Source organism: Pseudorasbora parva, chromosome 2 (assembly GCF_024679245.1).
Source record: "Pseudorasbora parva isolate DD20220531a chromosome 2, ASM2467924v1, whole genome shotgun sequence".
NCBI lineage: Eukaryota > Metazoa > Chordata > Actinopteri > Cypriniformes > Gobionidae > Pseudorasbora > Pseudorasbora parva.
This window is the reverse complement of record NC_090173.1, coordinates 21,348,565-21,368,453: the sequence shown is the minus strand read 5'-3', so window position 1 is coordinate 21,368,453 and position 19,889 is coordinate 21,348,565. Positions and strand designations below refer to the sequence as shown.

General features: G+C 39.5%; 2 protein-coding genes across 3 annotated transcripts in view; one reads left to right on the top strand and one right to left on the bottom strand.

The window, feature by feature from the left end:
* The window catches only part of baiap2l2a (BAR/IMD domain containing adaptor protein 2 like 2a), a 19,855-nt gene extending 8,796 nt beyond the window's left edge, over positions 1-11,059 (bottom strand). For both annotated transcript variants that reach the window (XM_067459905.1, XM_067459914.1), the window contains exons 1-11: positions 10,932-11,059; positions 9,907-10,099; positions 9,565-9,640; positions 4,497-4,583; positions 3,526-3,587; positions 3,333-3,404; positions 1,514-1,594; positions 849-980; positions 494-595; positions 352-403; positions 48-240 (exon numbers count right to left, since the gene is read on the bottom strand). In XM_067459905.1, coding sequence (XP_067316006.1) covers positions 48-240; positions 352-403; positions 494-595; positions 849-980; positions 1,514-1,594; positions 3,333-3,404; positions 3,526-3,587; positions 4,497-4,583; positions 9,565-9,640; positions 9,907-9,960 — 911 coding nt within the window. In that variant the 5' untranslated portion in view covers positions 9,961-10,099; positions 10,932-11,059. The remainder of the gene's footprint in view (positions 1-47; positions 241-351; positions 404-493; positions 596-848; positions 981-1,513; positions 1,595-3,332; positions 3,405-3,525; positions 3,588-4,496; positions 4,584-9,564; positions 9,641-9,906; positions 10,100-10,931) is intronic.
* LOC137094285 (chromobox protein homolog 6-like) lies at positions 10,838-19,889 on the top strand. Its single transcript, XM_067459811.1, has 5 exons — positions 10,838-11,063; positions 12,238-12,281; positions 13,510-13,575; positions 13,940-14,006; positions 15,452-19,889. Exons 1-5 carry the CDS (start codon positions 10,995-10,997, stop codon positions 16,703-16,705), a joined length of 1,500 nt encoding a protein of 499 aa, XP_067315912.1. The 5' UTR covers positions 10,838-10,994; the 3' UTR covers positions 16,706-19,889.

Genomic DNA, 19,889 nt, shown 5'->3' with positions numbered 1-19,889 from the left:
ATTAAACAGCACTAATCAAAAACGGTGTGGATAAGGACTGCTCTCACCGTCCAGAGCTATCAGAGCGGCCATACAGCCAGCCATTCCTAGGCTCTTTAATGAGCAGTGTGATGCTTTCTCCCTGAGAGAACGGCAGGAGGGTGGAGTTGGCATTGGCAGGGTGGGGCACCAGCGCTCGCATCACTCTGCCACCAGCCAATCCAAAAACAGAGTTGGAACGACTGGGCTGAGGGGAGGGGCCTGTGAGGAATGGGTGAAATTTTGTCATATCAAGCAAAGAAATATATAATAAATAGCAAATAATGTTCTTTAGACGTTTGTTCTGATAAGGTCAGAATAAGGTCTCCGCACCTCTAGAGGGAACCGTTCCCAGCGGCTGCTCTACCCAGCGGTTAACATCAGGCTGACAGAACGACATGGAAACATAGGGTAAGTTGATTTGATTAGCAATTTTTGTGTATAATTATGATTTTTTCATTACACTGTATCTCACAATGTTGTCCTCCAGTCGTGAAGGAGTACGTGGACGGGATTCTCTTGTGTGATTCACTAGATCTTTCCACCCCTCTGCTTTGTTTTGCAGGCCGTCCCCTGTCTGTGGGAGGAACAACACAGTCACCGTTAATCAGACTGAGCACTTTGAATATAACTACATCCAGTTCCAAGAAAAAAAGAGAACTTTTATGTAGCATAAAGCTGCCCAAATAATTTTAATTTTATTCCCATCAAAAATAAACTGTGTAAAGTAAATAATGGGAAATTTGAGATGAAAAGCTTTTGCAATAACATTCAGTACATTTCAAGCCATTTGACAAGTTCTCCATAATAATATCTTAACCTTTATTAACCTTGTTCATGAGATATGCAATGGACTGGGTGAGTCCACAGTGCTTCTCCGCCAGGAATCGATATCTTCTTTCTTCTTCTTTTAATGCCTCTTTCTGACACTCTCTGAGAAAGTGCACATACTCGCTGCCATCCTACACACAAACATTACCACCATCACAAATGATGCCTTCTAGCAAAAAAGGTCTATTCAAGCTCCATTTAAAAAAAAAACAGTTTCCACAAAAATATTAAGCAGGACAACTATTTTCAATGTTTTTAATGATAATACTGAGAAACATTTCTTAAGCATCAGATCATCATATCAGAATGATTTCTGAAGGATCATGTGACACTGAAGACTGGAGGAATGATGCTGAAAATTAAGCTTTACGTCGCAGGAATAAATTACAGTTTAAATAAAATATATTAAAAGAGAAATTAGCTATTTTAAATGCTAACTAAATTGCAGATGCATATAACAGATGCAGCCCTGAGCTTGACACACTTCTTTCAAAACCCTTTTTAAAATCTTTGAACAGTAGTTTATATATTTGCTGTTCTCATAGATTTACCCATCCATAAACATCAAAATGAAAAGTTGCTGTTCATTTTAAATTGCAATCAGCCATAAATGAGAAATTCACAGCTAAAGTGCCATTTGGCAAGGGTCACACACTGCTCTCACCTGTGGGACCCCTCGCCTCATCTGTCTCTCCAGTGCTGTTGCCTGGTTTCTCACCTCCGTTTCATAGCGCCTCCTACTGTTCTGGAGGAGAAAATGAACCAACAACATCAATATTTGAGAGCGCCTTTGACAAATGAGGTTATATGCGGAATTATGTTAAAGGTGTCATGAACCAGCTTTTTTTATTTTTTATACTGTTGTCTAAGGTCAACTTATGACATTTGCATGGTTTTTACATTCAAAAACATCATAACTAATAAGTAATAGGCTATTTTCTACACTGGTTTTGAGGCTCTCTCCTGAACGCTGGGTTTTGATTGGTGTGACGCACTGGAGACTTGGAAGTAAACGCCCACGGCTAGGATTGGATAAGATTAGCATATTTAATGAGCTTCGGCTCCCCTATCAGTTCACATGAGGGAGGGATTGTTTTGAAAGCGGCTGGAATAATTCTCTGACGGGGCTCAGCCTCAAAACGTATTTATTAAACAAACGCAATGATTTATCTCTCATCCACCTGTGAATGATTGATTTTTTTATTACTTGGCCCGCCGATCGGTGGATATAAGCGCGAACCACACACACGCATGCGCTCTTCAAATACAACAGAGATCAAGAAATGAATGTTATTTCACTATTTAAGATTCACCGGCCTGCCGATGGGCTTACGTTTTGGTAGTTCATCTGGAAAACATATTTGGGAGCCCTGGGAGTCTAATCTCGCAATGAACCAACAAATAAGGGTTTCTCCAGCCTGTGACAGCATGCTGATATGCTCTGTTAGAGATGTCACATACACATAATCAGTACGATCTGTAACAATGCAATACTATCACATTAAAAAAAAATGGTTTTACTCACATAATTGTGTTGCACCATTCCTGTCGTATCCAATATAGAAGGAACAGCATTGTGTTTTAAATAATATCTCAATATGTCGGCAAATCCATTGTCGACCTGTGTGTTGTTAACAAGCGATTATGTTGCTATCTTCAGCATGTTTATTGCTTGATCAGTTTAGCTCCACGAGTCGGTGGGCGGGGCTACAGAAGCATAGAGGTGGGCGGTGTTTCACCCTTCTAATACGTAAAGCCTTGTTTTCTGAGCGTGGTGTATAGTTTTTTAAGTGTTCAGCTCCAAAACTTACAGGATATTCTTATATTACCATGACCTTTTATATATCAAAGGCTCAAGGGAAAGTTAATTTCTCAATTCATCACCCCTTTAAGGCGAGTTGTACATCAGCGCAGCTCCTCAGCGAGGATGAATCGAATGTTTTTATGAGTATGTGTGGCTGTCAGTCACTACACCAGTGTGGATACTCACCTTTGGAATCACAGATTCTACATCTTTAATTATAATCAAAATAATATTTTTAACCGGAAAATGTCATCTGAACAAGTAAGTAACATGTCTGCCACTTTGCCACTGAGAAGAGGCAATAAATGATCCGCCACCTGCAGCATCCTCACATGTGATACTATTAGCCGGACTCCTTCTTTATGTATGCAAACGTGACATAATGACGTAAAGACGAATATCGACGAATATCTAGTACCTCTCAAATGGTAAGGAGCTATGGTAAGGTTTTCAACATTGGCTGGTTATGTACTTATTAAGAAAATTATTTTGGATCATTTTTTACCAAAAAAATATTCCGGACTGCAGCTTTAAATGTATATGATTAGTTCTTAAGATTAGATTTATCTGCTGTTATCATTTTAATAACAAGCAGGTGTTTTTGCAGTTTTGTATAATTTGTTTTTTAAATGCACATTTTCTTGTTTGCATTTGCAATACATACCAAATAAAAACTCACCGATATGAAATCTTTATCTAGTCTGACATTGTTGTCCATCTCTTGAAGGACCTCGGAGTGGAACCAGCGGAACTGAATCAATCAGACATACTCATTAAACATGGGATTGGCCGTTCAGACAACCTAACAAGCATTACGTCAACAAAGAGAAAGATATGGAAGGATGGGTCAAAAGAAGAAGTCTGTAACACACCACTCCCTCCAGCTCATTGGTGAGTCTCCTCTGACTGTCTGAGATCTGTATCAACACATCACCTGGAAAACAAACAAACACACACACACACACACACACACACACACACACACACACACACACACACACACACACACACACACACACACACACACACACACACACACACACACATTTTTATTAATGATCTTATAACAGCCATGGTATCTTCTAGTTTAGTGTCTGTGTGCTAAAGTATAGGTATTATTATCCTCTAAAGGTTGCACTGCCAAGCTGACGTTATGTCATCATTTATTATTTAACATCACAGAGGAGGTGCGGTTATCTGATATTGACTACAAAACTAACACACACACACACACACACACACACACACACACACACACACACACACACACACACACACACACACACAAACACACACACACACTCAATCTCTCTGTGGCCATAAAAAATGATTTAGAACAACAAAGCACGTTTGAAATGTAATGAATTTTTTCCATTAAACCACCACAGGGTGATAGATGCCAGCCATAAATAAACATTCTCTCTCTCTCTCTCTCTCTCTCTCTCTCTCTCTCTCTCTCTCTCTCTCTCTCTCTCTCTCTCTCTCTCTCTCTCTCTCTCTCTCTCTCTCTCTCTCTCTCTCTCTCTCTCTCTCTCTCTCTCTCTCTCTCTCTCTCTCTCATGTAAGGAAGAGCAGAGTACCTTTACAAGAGCAAAGTACAATATGAGTGTTTGAAGGACACTGTGTCCCTCCCAATTTATCACCCTCAATAAACACACACACAACTTTCTTTCTCTCGCTCTCCCGCTCTGTTCCTGTGATGGAAAGTACATATTCATCAGAAAAAAAGAAAATGAACCCTATATCGAAAATCTCTGGCTTTGACAGAAATGTGTCCCGCTGTAATTTAAAAGCGAAAGAATGTAAAAGGAAAATGAAATGATAAGAGGAAATAAAAGCTTACCCAGCAAACGTGATGACATACTCTGCATGGCCTGTTCACCCATCTTGGACAGAGCGTTGAAATAGGCCTCACTGGTGACAGCAAGGGCTGTAGACACACACACACACACCGATTTGTTTTCACAGTAAAAATATCTGAATATCCTTAAAACAAGGTTCATTTATCTAAGATCAAATATCAAATACATTTAAATTCATAAGATTGTTATTAAGGAGTCTAGTTCACCCACACACACCCACACTTTTCTGGGGACTCTTCATAGATGTAATGGTTTTTATACAAACATACAAACTGTACATTCTATCCCCCTACACTGCCTCTAAACCTACTCATCACACACACACACACACACACACACACACACACACACACACACATATGTTGGTCTATGTGGTTTACAGGGATTCTCCATAGGCGTAATGGTTTTTATACTGTACAAACCGTATTTTCTATCCCCTTACACTGCCCCTGCCCCTAAACCTACCCATCACAGGAAACATTCTGCATTTTTACTTTCTCAAAAAAACATAATTTATTATGTTTTTAAGGCTATTTGAATTATGAGGACATTTGATATGTCCTCATAAACCACATTTATAGTGTAATACCAGTGTAATACCCATGTAGTTATACAAATTTGTGTCCTCATAAACCACATAAACAGGCTCACACACACACACACACACACACACACACACACACACACACACACACACACACACACACACACACACACACACACACACACACACACACACACACACACTGCCCCTAAACCTACCCATCACAGGAAACATTCTGCATTTTTACAAAATCTCAAAAAAAACTCATCCGATTTATAAGCCTTTTAAAAAGTGGGGTCTGCTAAATGGTCCCCACAATGTAGGTAAGCACTTTGAAACAACCTTTTAAGATTTAGGCAGAGAATATATTATCATTAATATACTGTAAGTACATTATGCCTTGTTTCATTGGCAGATGTGCTGTCTTGTTTTAATCATGACATCTCTTGGAATAGTTTTAGCATGCCATTGAGTATGGCAAAGGAGTATGGTTAAAGGAACTGTATGTAAGAAATGTATTTCAATTAATCATAAAATGGCCCTGATATGTCACGAGACTTTAAGAAATCATGTTAATTTTAAATACTTATATCACTGACACCAGTAGTCCGGCCAGGATATTGTCATTTAAAAGTTGTTGTTGCAGCCCTCAACTGATGTTGATGTGGACATGTTGCGTTTTGGCCTGAAGCTCCGCCCCCCACCTATCGACCAATCATGAAGTCAGTAGTGTTTGGGAGATGCAAATCTACAACCGTTCCTACAGATCCTGCAGCCTATCTGGCAACCTCGAGTCAAAGGGGGGAGGGGGAGAGGGGATACACCTGCAGTACCAGTTTTGGCCACAATCTTACACACACTTCCTTAAATATATTTAATATAAGTGTTTTATACAAACTTCTTTACAGCACTTATTTCCTTCTTTATCCCCTAAGCATAATAATACAATATTAAATGTAATATAATGTAGTGTCATTACTGATGATGATGATGATAGTTTAATATAATGTTAATAAAATAGAAAATGTCGATAGATAGATAGATAGACAGACTAGATCTGCTATGCTGCTGCTGCTGATGATTATTGCTTCTGCTAATAGATACACAAACATGCTGCTGTGAGCATGTAAGATATGCTGCTGCATAAATAGATATATACATAAATCCTGGATTTATTAAAAATAATGTAACAAATTACATTTGAATAATGAATGTTTTCAACTGTTATGCCTGGTTCAGACTACATGATATTAGCCCGAATTTGGCCCGATCTGTTAGACGTAAGGTGTCGTAGGGATTCGTAAACGATAATGGACGTCGGGACGCAAGAATCGATCGTTTTATCTCGTATAGTGTGTCATAGTATACGACAACCGAATCCGCGTCTGCGATAGTTCACGACGTCATGACAGAAAGACTAGCATGTTTAATTTTTTTTTGCGGTCCTTCACGACGGGTTCTGTCACGTGTGACGCTGACCAACCAAGTTTCCGTACACAGCTTTCAAACGCGGCGAAATGCATGAGAGATGACGGAGCAGCTAACTTTAGGTGGAATTATAAAACGGAGGAAAGGTTCGTGGAGTTGTGGCAACAGTATTCCTGCCTGTACGATGTGTCATCGACGGACTACCACAACCAAATAAGAAAAATGCTGGCGAACGATAGCGGAAGCCCTTCAGGAACCCGGTGAGTAACGTTACTGGAATCTAAGCTTAAAAGATGTTTTACAAATACGTTGTGGTGGCAAGCTTTTACTACTGGCTAATAACTAAATATTTAATATAAAAAGAACAATATTTTACCTCAAGTTCTCTTTGGAGGATTGACAGCCCATAATGTACTCTTCCAGCAAGCCAGGAACATGTCCTTTGTTGGGTTTTCTTTTTATTTTTGAGCTTTTCTAAACATAAAACAGCCAAAACACGCTGCTTCAGACATCACGCACGTCGTGACAACAAGCGATGATTGGTCGAGGAGCAACGTGTAGTCTGACATGTTTCTAGTCCAGGACACGACAAGATTTTAGGAGTAAAAATCGCGTAATCTGACACAGTAACTATCGTAACAGACAAAAATATCTTGTAGTCTGAACCAGGCATTAATCATTTTCAAACATTTATAACCAGGCAGGGTTAACCTTAGTAGTATGCATGCTAAGTAGTGTGATATGCACTTTATAATGCATACAGTTTCTTTCAGTCGCTAACAAGCGTTTCCCCAACCAGTTGTCACATTTTCAAAACTCTAAACACAATTAGCACAGCATCGGTCTTTTATGGCCACACCATTCACACATTTAATGTCGTTTTCACACAATATGCAGTCAGTAAACACATTTCCACAATGCTTAAATTTTCTTAACAGACAAGCTATACCTCTCAACAAAATTATAGATTCTTTTAGTTGCATTTCCGAATGCTAACACACAACATCCCACAATAGCAAAAATCATATTCCAAACCTGATACAGTATAAAAAACCCTGCTTCAGCAATGATATCAGTCCAAACATAATATCTCAGCTGATAATAATTCTATTCTCACTTGACACGTCAATATGTCAATAAGGTCATACAGTAATGCATATGTAGAATGTTTTGTCCCTCTAATACAACATTGTCCAAACACAGAGTGCGGATTAAGCAGGTCTAGACTGTTCCCTTCAAGAGGAACAGTGAGAGAGTCAAGGAGCCTTATTCACCTTTCCTCAACCCCAGGAGTTCTTTTGTGCATGGAGGTGGAAGGTTTATGACCATCAGCCAAACAACCAGATGTCCCTCCTTGAAGCCATGGATGCTGGCTGCAGGGACATCACGGTTCATGATTGCCAAGGGTGGATCTGACATATCGTGGTGTGTGCAATGTATCACCTTGGATAATATCAGATTTGATGTTGATGAAAACATGTGGCCTAACCCTGAAGATTGCAGAGATACGGTAATTTTGTGCTTTTTTATCTGGGCTTTTTGCTGTTTTTTGTTGGGGTTTTTTTGTTCTGAATGCTCTTGTGTGTTTAATGCATATTTTGTTCACTGTAAGCAATACTGTAAAACTTTTTCTGTTCTATCGTACTGTACCGTAAGGAATAAAAACTGATTTGCTTTTTACTGTAATGCTTTTGAATGTGAACATTACTGTACATACAGTTCCCAACGAAGAAATTTAGTGTAAAAACGGTGGATTGCATGTTTTGCATGCAAATACCTGTAAAACGGAAACATAAAAGTCTGTGCAGTTTTTGTAATGTCAAAAAAGCCAGTATTTTGAAACCTGGTGTACTTTGATTGACTGCATGTACCTTGTGAAGTGAAAACAAGTTTTTCTTTGATAGAATAATTCCATTTTGGGTCAGATTTCCAGTGTTTTGGTAAAGTTAGTGTATGCAGAGAAAGATGTAAAAGATGTGAATTGACACAAATGTAAAAAAATGTGTACCTTCAAAAAATGCAATGTCGCTTTGGATAAAAGAGTCTGCCAAATGCATACATTTTAAATGTGTCCTGTTTTGAAATGAAGAGTTAGTGTATATTTAACAAAATGTGTTTTTGAGAAGAAAATTATCCATTTGGCCAATTGTGTTTTGTAGGTCTGTGTTAAGAGTTTAGAAAAATGATCTGAAGTATGGATAAGTGCTTGTTAGCGACTGAAAACAACTGTATATGCACGGCCACCACTAATCCTACCCAATGGGGCGACAATGCGTATCATATGGACAAAAAAAAAACTAATTTTGCAAGATAAATACAATTTGTGCTATTGCATTTCATGAGAACGTGTTGTATTAAACATATCCTAGCTTTTTACCGATCATATTCAGATGTAATCCCCCTATGTAATCGTTAACATTTTCATACCTTTTTTTTTCTCACTAACTTTAACAGACATTTACTTTGTAATTACATGTTACATGAAACTAGTTACTCCCCAACACTGCCTAGTGCCTACAGCAAACACTAAACCAGATTTAAATGTTGAGCAAACAATCTCATTGGCTGCATAAACCCCAAAGGCCATCAGCTTGTGCCATGAGGACGAGGTAATGATTGTTTGCAGATTGCATCAGCCTGCGCCCACTATAATTTCATGACCGAACAATATATCACACTAAATTTATGATTTTATTTCTTGTTTTGCCATTTTAATTCTTTGCTTTCTTTGGGCTGAAGTGTTAAGTTTTGTAAGCAACACCGGTTTTGAGGACTGTAAAGTAATATATATTTATTGTCTAATCACCAAAACTCGATGGAATGATTTTTAGTAAAACTACTGACGTTCATATGTCCAGTTTGAATAGACGTCCCTGTGTTAGTGAAACTCAAGACTCATAAAATAGACAGTCATTAAACAATGATGTCAAATGAGCCAATGACTCATCTTGCTACAATGTTCACTTATTATCATCAATGACAACCGGCGGACCAAAGTTCAACCACTCCACTTTGCTTCTTTCATCTTTTTTCAGTCTTACCATCTACCTCGTTCATTTTTTCTCATGCTGACTTGCCTTGGAAAGCCTGAATGTAGCTGTTTCCCAGTGCCACCAGTCTCTGCAGGCTTGGGTTAAACTGCTCCATTATGCTCTGTGTGGATGGACAAACAGAGAAAGAATGACAGTCTGATAACTTATCAAATGTCAACACATGTTGTGACTATGTGTTGCTCCATATCAATCTATCACCTTGGTTCATGACGAATTTAAATTATTATTCTAAAATTTCAATTTAAAAAACACATAGGCAACATTTGTAAATAAATGTCAGTGTATTTTATTACCCTTCTCCTACTCAGTTAATAGACACGTTATTGTGTATAATTCAGACTCCAGAGTGAGAAACTTCCAGCTTACCGTGTAAATGCCCAGGGTGCTGCGGTGCAGTTGATCACTGTTTTGTCCTGACATCCTGATCTGTCACCGTAGCACAGCAAACAAATAAATAACTTCCTAACAGACAACCAGAATGACAGATGACCGCTGCTGTCTCCCCCTTGTTTCCCGTGTCCTCTCTAGTCTTGTCCCGTTTGTGAGTGTGTTTCTGTGCCTGTGTGTGTGTGAGAGAGAGAGATAGGGTGAGAGAGAGAGAGTGAGATGGGTGGTGGTGAGCTATTGTCACCCGTGTGGCCTGTGAATTATTGAACAGTGCAGAGTAATAAAAGTGTGACTGAGGTTAGACACCTGCTGTAAACACTGCACAAACAGAGATAGGAAACAGGGCGGGTGTTGTACCCTCTAATATTTGAGCATTTTTCTCAGATCAGAGACCATGTGCTTGACATTATTTAGCTGCATTTATGCATTTAGCATTTTATCCAACTCAACTTAGATTGCATTCAAGCTAGGCTATTATGTTGTCATTATAATTATAAAAAATAGTTTACACAAATTAATTATTTTCACTGCCAAGTGTTTTATACAAACTTCTTTAACACCACTTATTTCCTTCTTTATCCCCTAAGCATAATAATACAATATTAAATGTAATATAATGTAGTGTCATTACTGATGATGATTAATATAATGTTAATAAAATAGAAAGTGTAGACATACAGACAGACAGACAGACATACAGACAGACAGACAGACAGACAGACAGACAGATAGACAGATAGATAGATAGATAGATAGATAGATAGATAGATAGATAGATAGATAGATAGATAGATAGATAGATAGATAGAATTATGTATTAGTAGTATAGTAATATTAATAATATTGCCTATATGCCAACCAAAACATTGTTCTTTCTTTTCTTCTACCCCCGCCAGTTTCAAAGAGCTGTCGATCACTGTACACTCTCCCTGCGTGGACCGCATTGTCAGAGGCGCGCGGGCGCATGTGTGTGTTTTTTGTGTTTGGTTCACTCCTCCACTCACTCCACGGCGCAGGATCTTTTCATCGCTTCCGCGGAAGAACCCGTCTCTGCTGTCCCACTGAAGATGGAGCTATCTGCGGCGGGCGACCGTGTGTTTGCCGCCGAGGCCATCCTGAAGCGCCGCGTCCGTAAGGTCAGTCTGTTTTATTAAAACTCATTTTATTTCCTTTCACTGCGGCCTACAGACGCACTAAACTTCAGCCCTGCAGACCGAGTGCAGTGCATTAACTGCATTAGAGCACCATGCTTTCCCGTGCGATAATAAAACCGCTCGCATTACGCGCATTTGTGTATGCATTCATACAGTACTATTTTGAGTTGCTTAATTTTGAGCTCAGGGTACTGTGTGTTTGTTTAGATTGGAGCGGCGCCAGCTGGAGCTGGTGTTGTTAGCGCGTTAGCTTTTTTGTGTCTACCCGGAGTGCAAATTTTTTGACAAAGGCCGGTTCGTCTGACAATTGACACTGCAGGCGTGAGGCACGATGCGACGCTACAAAATTAGAACGATAGCACTGTATCCTAAACAAAGTGTGTTTACAATGCGTTTAAACCAACCAGAATACATTTTGCAAGGTTGTGCAATTTCGGTCATAAGTTACATATTGGAATCTTTACGTTCTCCGGCGTCGCGTCGCGTAGCAACCACCTTTGTGGCCTTTGTAGTTTTTTACGTTCAAATCGCTGTTTGTTTTTGTTTTCCGTAGGGCCACATCGAGCGATTTTTTATTATTATTTGTATTTATTTTTTGGGGGATCGGTGTGGGGCGAAATTTTGGTTGTCAAATCACCAGCCTTTCCTAATAGTTTTTGACAGTCACTCACGTCCTTCCAAGCTTGCATGACTGACTTTCTTCTGAAAACACAATGAGAAGTTTTGAAGAATATTTTTTTCATAATGGGACCTGGGGAATTGTCAAGCACCCCCAAAAAACAAACAAACAAACAAAACAAAACAAAAAATCATTATAAAAGTGGTCCACATGGTCCCAAATCCTACAAAGCTTTCTCATATGAACTTCCACCCAACAACTCTAAATAAGACAAGCTTTTTAACGGATTGATAAGGAATATAGACAACTTTTATGATATATTTATAGTGTATGGAGCATTATCTGTATAGGACAAACTGAGTAAATATTCATTAAAAATATCTACTTATGTGTTCCACTGAAAAAAGCAGCATGTGGGTTTATAATATAATTATAAACTAATTACTAACTGAATACTTAATGTACTTTTTTGGATAACTTATTTCTTCAGTTATTCATCTTTCAGACATTTTGGGAACTGATTTGTCTTTTCCATAGGGACGGATGGAGTACCTAGTGAAATGGAAAGGATGGGCAATAAAGTGAGTGAACAGAAATATGATTAATTTGTAAAGCTTGTATACACAGATCAGGCATAACATTATGACCAAATATTGTTTTGGTCCCCCTTTTGGTGCCAAAACAGCCCTGGACTCCACTAGACCTCTGAAGGTGTGCTGTGGTCTCTGGCACCAATATGTTAGCAGCAGATCCTTTAAGTCCTCTAAGTTGCAATGTGGGCCTCCATGGAGCAGACTTGTTTGTTCAGCACATCCTACGGATGCTCATTTGAATTGAGATCTGGGGAATTTGGAGGCCAAGTCAACACCTAAAACTCGTTGTGCTTCTCAAACCATTCCAGAAAAGTGTTTGCTTTGCCAAAGCCACCAGGGAATACCGCTTCTATAAAATGGGTTATACGGCCTGAGAAAATGCTTAAGTAGGGTGTAGATGTCAAAGTAACATCCAGATGGATGGCAGGACCCAAGGTTTCCCAACAGATCATTGCCCAAAGCATCACACTGCCTCTGCCGGCTTGCTTTATTCCCATAGTTCATCCTGGTGCCGCGTGATCCCCAGGGAAGTGACGCACAATCACCCAGCCATCCACATGATGTAAAAGAAAACATGTTGCATCAGACCAGACCACCTATTTCCAGTACTCCGTGGTCCAGTTCTGATGCTCATGTGCCCACTGTTGGCGCTTTCAGCGTTAGACAGGGGTCAGCATGGGCACCCTGACTGGTCTGTGGCTACTCTGCGATCCACTGGGTATTTTGGCATCTTTCTATCAGAACCAGCATTAACTTCTTGAACAATTTGAGCTACAGTAGTTTGTCTCTGATCGGACCACACGGGCCAGCCTTTGCTCCTCACGTGCATCAATGAGCCTTGGCCACCATGACCCTGTCGCCGGTTCACCACAGTTCATTCTTTGGAGCACTTTTGATAGATACTGACCACTGCAGACCGGGAACACCCCACAAGAGCTGCAGTTTTGGAGATGTTCTGACCCAGTCGTCTAGTCATCACAATTTGGCCTTTGTCAAACTCTCTCAAATCCTTACACCCTTGCCTATTTTTCCTGCTTCTAACACGTCAACTTTGAGGACAAAATGTTCACTTGCTGTCTAATATATCCCGCCCACTAACATGTGCCATGATTAAGAGATTCAGTATTATTCACTTCACCTGTCAGTGGTCATAATGTTATGCCTGATCTGTGTATCTAACAAGTGGTGGATGATAAATGATCTGTATATTTTTCAGGTACAGCACATGGGAACCTGAGGAGAACATCCTAGATGAACGACTCGTTGCAGCGTTTGAACAAAAGTAAGTATTATTGAGTATAAAAGTGAGTTATTGTTGTTGATGATTTTCCTTGATTATCAAATTTAAAGGAAATGGACAAGTTATAAAATGTTAACATGAGCGTTAAAAACGTTTGTGACGGTTGATACTTCTATTTGAAGTGGTCTCCCTGAGTCAAAGCTAGATCGACTCTTTCCTGCATACCCACAGGTTGCAGTCTCGCAGACATCTCTATCCACATCACATGAATTCTTGAGTCACACATCTGAAGTAAAACCTTTGTAGTCGTGCTTTGAGCTCAGAGGAAGTTAGTTGTTCAAAAAGTTGAAACTGGCACAACCACTTACTGACAAACCCTTTAAACAACTCATCTTTTTACTTTTAGAGAACGAGAGCAAGAGATGTACGGACCTAAAAAGAGAGGCCCGAAACCTAAAACGCTGCTTCTAAAGGTATGTCAGCAATATCAACTAACATGAAAATAAATATATGTTTTGTGGCGTGCAAAGTTATTTAGTCAATTTTTTTTGGAGCTTTTAAAGTATTTTAAGGTGTCATCATTTACTTACTCTCATGTTCCGAACCTGTAAGACTTTCGTTTATCTTCGAAACACAAATGGAGATATTTGAATGAAACCTGAGAGATTTCTGCCCCTCCATTGAAAGTCCATACAACCACAACTTAAGCCCTATTCGCACAAGATTTGTATTATCTGCGGACCTTGTGTGATTTAGAATTTACCCCCCACACATATCTGAAGCTTTACATGTGAGAAAAAACTCTTCTTGCTGAAAGAATAAACCTTGTTGGTTCTTGTCATGCAAGTACAGTTTTGGTTTAATGGACTTTAAATAGGATATGTTCAGACTGCATGTAAATGTGGGCCAAATCCTTTTTTTGTTTTTTGTTCCTCACAGGTTACTCAGATAGGTTTTTCTCATGACAGTGCGAACCGCAACAAACCACATTCATTTTCTATTTGCGCCACTTCCATATGTGGTTCTAAATCCGATACAGGTCAGATGTTTGGCAATGTGACCTCAGTCTGAACAGTAATATCTGAATTCAAGAGACTAGATCGAATTTTGTCACAATTCTGCGCTCATGGGAGTCACTTCAAAGAGTTTACATGCCCAACGTTATCAAGAGCTTTGTGTAAGGTAGTTGGTTGGAAGGACGGTGATGTGTCAGAACTCATAAGTATTACTGACAGCTCTATATACAGGCAACTCATAAATGTTTAGAAAATGCTCTCTTTTTTGCATCCTCATCTTTTTTATATTGTCTGCGGATACATTTGCTGGCTTCGGCAGCAGGTCAAACTTACTTTAATGTCCTCTGTGTTTACTTCTATATGTGTTCTGTTAACGTCTTTTTGACGTTCTTTTGCGCATTTGGTTTAGTCTGACGTGGTCATGCTCAGTTGTAGTCAGAATACGAGTCTGATACTGCTCCATTGGGCTGTGGTTATATGGGGCGTGTTTCAACCGAACCAGGAAAGACCTCAATTGGATAGACCTACAGCCAATCAGAGCAACTGAGCGACGCATTACGTTAGTTGTCAAATGTCAACAGAACTCAACTGCAGTGTGTTGCCAAGTCTGCGGTTTTCCAGAGGGTTGGTTTCCATGTCCGCGAGTTGAAGTGAAGCGACCTCAATTATGTAAAATATAGACCCAGGAATGTGTATTTTAGCATGCAACCTTGCCAAAATAACACACATTTTACCCCCCAAACGCCTTTTTTTTTCTTTCTAAAGAAAAATCATTTGTGTTTTGAAGACGAACGAAAGACCTATTGGTTTGCAACAACATGAGGGTGAGTTAATGGTGACCAGATTTTCATTTTTAGCTCTTTTAGAAGGAAATAATTTTCAACTTTTTCCCAATGATTTAGTCTCGAGCGCAGGCTGCTGAGACTTCCCCAAGAGTCCCGGAGTTCAAGCCTAGCCGACCTCCGGCTCATTCCAAGCTTCCTCCGCCTTCAGCTGCACCGTCCTACACCCCAGCTGCCCCATCTAATGCTAAACTGCAGTCGGGAGCTTCCCAGCCCAAACTGAAAAAAGACATTCACCGCTGCCACCGCATGGCACGTCGCCCCTTGCCCCGCCTGGACCAAACAGTCGGTCACTCCGGTCCTTTTTCGTCCCGTCCGACAGTCAGTCCGTTTTCGGAAACAGTCCGCATTCTCAATCGAAAAGTCAAACCAAGGGAAGTGAAGAAGGGACGAGTCATTCTGAACCTCAAAGTGGTTGACAAGGCTGGGAATGCTGGAGTTGCTAACAGTAGAAGGACACACATGCCCGCTGCCCAGCAGTCCCATTTTGGGCGGCAAAAAATTCCATCTCGGAACAGGGTGATTGGTAAAAACAGGCGGTTTGGAGAAGTGTCCTACCGAGGAATCCAACCCCCAATTAGGAGTTCTGGGTTTCCTGTTTTTGGAAAACTTTTCGATTCTCACTCTTTGAACAATGGAGAAAACCAGACTCAAAGTGGAGAGGGTCGCAACAACACGAACAGTCTCTCGTCCTCCAAAAGTTCAAAAGTCTTGGATGGGTCCAAAGTTCCGACTCTCAATGATGAACTGCCTCCATCAAACTCAAGCTCGGAAGTTTCAGATGGTGAGCCACCCTCTCCGCGACAAACCCAATCCCAGCATTCCTCATTACCACCCAAAACCTCTGCAACCAAAACCCAAGAGCCTGTCCTCCACAAAGTGGGCGCTCAATCCGTGGCCTCCAAAAACAGCTCGGGTCCTTCTGCTCTTCCATCTTCTCCTATGTTTTCCTCTTCATCCTCTGCGTCGTCATCCTCAGAAGATAACGAGCACATCCTGGACCTTTCCGTACCTCATGAAATGGACAGGCGATTGCGGCGACGGCATCCCTTCTCCGGCCGTCGGCCGCTTAAAGTCCCAGAGGTTCCCGTGTCGGAGGAGCCGTCGGAGGAAGAGGAAGATTTGGACTGGCATCCTGACATGACATCCCGATGTGCCAACGTGGTCGTCACGGACATCACGGCCAACCTCCTCACCGTAACCATCAAGGAGTTCTGTCATCCACCGTCCGCTACCTCTCCTCCCTGCTACCCCAAAAATATATCAGCTCAACACGACACACAACAGCCAAAGCATCCCCCTAACAAAACATGAGTGCAGACACCACAGATACAGTCTCCTCTAGCATTCAAAAGGGATGGTGGGAGGTTTGTTAGTAGATTGTTTACAGTTTCAGCTGCCTGGTGCTCATGCGAGCCTTTATAAGATGTGGCCAAGCTGTCCACTCTACAACACTGTGCCATGACTTTTATAACCATGAAAGAATGTCTCTGATGAAGGTTTTTTTGGCTCACCGTGTTCAATCTGAATACATTGGCTTTTCTAAGCAGATTCTGAGATTTACTCAACAATGGCTTTTTTTTAAAGATGTGCCAAGCAATTTCCTTTAAGGTATTTATTTTATATATCATATGCGCTACTGTTCAAAAGTCTGGGGTTGGTAAGATTTTCTCTTGTGCAAAAAATATGTAGTTAAAAAAAGTGATATTGTGAAATTTCTTTTACAATTGAAATTATGTATGATTACAATTATTCCTGTGATTCCAACTCTGAATTTTCAGCCATTACGCCAGTCTTCAGTGTCACGTGATCCTTCAGAAATCATTCTAATATGATGATTTGCTGCTTTATTATCAATCGTAAAATTAGTATTATTTTTGTAAAAATTGTGAAGAAACTTTTTTCAAGATTCTTTGATGAATAGAAAAGTTCGAATGAACAGCATTTGTTTGTAATATATGTTGTGTTACAACGTTAAAGTCTTCACTGTCACTCAATCTCAATTTATAGCATCCTTGTTGAATTCAAGTATTAATGTTACAAATCATACTGATCCCAAACTTTTGAATGTTTATATCAATGTGCACAGTATATATACACAAACACACAAGTATTTATTGCGTCTTCAAATTCACACTGCATTTTCGATTTTTTCTGTGAGTGAATATATATATTATGTATAGCATCCTCACAAACATTCAAATGTGCTGTAAACTGCAAATGATGGCTCAATTTTTCAGTTGTATATTATATTATAAGGACATTTTTAAAAGTCCAAATTGATCAAGAGTAAATAACCAGTTGTCCATTCATTTCTTATAAAGGAATAGCCATTTTAAATGTAAGTGTAATGCAACCTAAGAACCTGTTTTTCTTCTATTGTCCTAATAATGACAATGAAAGTGGTGAGACATTTTTGATATTAACCCACCAAAAAAAAACCACCAATGTTTTGTGAGATTATCTGCAGTGATTTACGAATGTTCAAGAGAAGAAAAAACTAAATATATTATCAGAATAATGAAAAAATAACATTTCTTTGCTGGTATATTTCTTTTAAGAAAATATGTATGCCATAAATGTCCTCAATTCACCTGTCATTGTGGCACAAAGTTAATTTTGGACCCTGGTTATTTTTATTTGTTTAGTTAGGCTTTGGCATATGGCAGGATTCCTGACACGAGCACCTCCAGCTTTAAGGGTCTCCACAGCCAGCACCTTCATTATGAAGAATAACAACCATCCATGTCAAACGTGTATGTTTTAGCTCAGTGTTTATGCCTGACAAGTGTTTATAGTGCTGTCTTAGCCACTTTACATTTCACAGAAGTTCTCGGTAAACAGTAAGAAAAAAAACTCAGGCGAGAGAAGGAGCGAGAGTGAAAAATAGGAAGTTTTGTTGTTGCTAAGCTGAAATGCAGAGGTAATTGCCAGAGATTCAACTACAGGAAGCCATGTGTTCCTTCTGTGCTTTTTTATTTTACTTTATAATTTAGCTCAAAATCTCAGAAAGGGAGCAGTACATGTATTGAAATCTATTAAGTTATTCATTGATTGGCTCATTCAAAAAACGAACTATTATTTAATGACTAGTGTATTCATCTTAATCTTGTTCTATTTAAAAACACAAATTCAGGTCAAGCTATTTTACTTCTCACGGAAGTGTGTGGTTTTTTTTTAGTTCTAGTTTTTTTTAAGTAGAGACTCAAAATCTTGTTTTGTAAAAAAGTTCAAATGAAGTCAATAAGGTCATCTTTCACTCTGTTGTAACGCGAGGAATCACTTTAGCATCATTGCCCTCTCTCTTTATCGGCAGGGATTGAAAAATCTCAACAGAGAGAGTGTGTAGTCTGTGACTTTGAATCAGAAAGAGTGTTTTTGTAGATTTTGGTGAAGGGCTTTCTTGTAAAAGCCAGCTTTTGATCTAGTCCCGATGTGGTTGGAAAGGTCTCTACCCTCCAGTTAGTTTTTAATGAGAACTGAAGTGTAAAACCCATGAGCTTTGGTCATGATGCAAGCCAGTGTCAGTTTTTCAATAAGAAAAGGCACTGGTGAAACACACTGGCCTGATGAAGTGGACGCCGTCGGTGATGTCATTGAAATGGAAACTTTTGCTGTGGCCAAATGCAATGTTTAGGGCTTTGCTTAGGGTCAGAAAATGAGCTCATTGTGCAGTTTCCTTCGCGTTCTTGGCGTGCCTTGTTCTTAATGTCCACCAAGCCTTTTATAGTCCTTATTTAAAAGTTGAGACTTGATTGATTGACTGTTTGTTAGTGTTTTTGTTTTTGACTCTCCATTCATGTCACTAGAGATCAAGCACTAGTCCTGCTTTCTGCAGCTTTGTGGTTTGCACCAACATTGTTGGTCCGTTAATCCCTGATATTTGCCGCAAACACTGAATGGCCTCCCCTTTGATCCCACTTAACCATCACTTCAAGACTTGTGTGCAGGGAGGGGGTGAGAATCGAGATTTCCTCTCAAAATCCCCATCAGGATCTCTCTAAGTTCACGGCATCATTCAGTTTATCCCACTGAATCCTGACTCTCATTATTCCTCCACATGTGTCGACGGTTTATCTCAAACCTCTATAATGTGGAAGATTTAAGGACACATTCACTCGTTGACCTATAAACAAATTGATTTTATCGTAATGGAGTTGTTTGTTCAGCCATTTGTTTTTGTTTTTCAAATAGCAAATTTGAGGAAATGCCAACTCCTCAGCACTTAGAATGCATGTTTTCATATCTTATTTAAAAAGATTCAACCATAATGCACTCGTGCCTTTGTGCAAAGGACATTTTTTTGTTGTTGAAAATGTACTGTAAATATTTTCAAAAGGATCATACATTGCTTCCTTTTTGAAGAAAGTTTGAATATACTGAATTACTTTCACTTCTGGTTTCATGTACATCCGAATGGACATGTCTTTTTCATTACTTTTATATACAAATCATTGTTTAACTTTTTATTATGTTGCCTTGACAAATCCAGTACTAT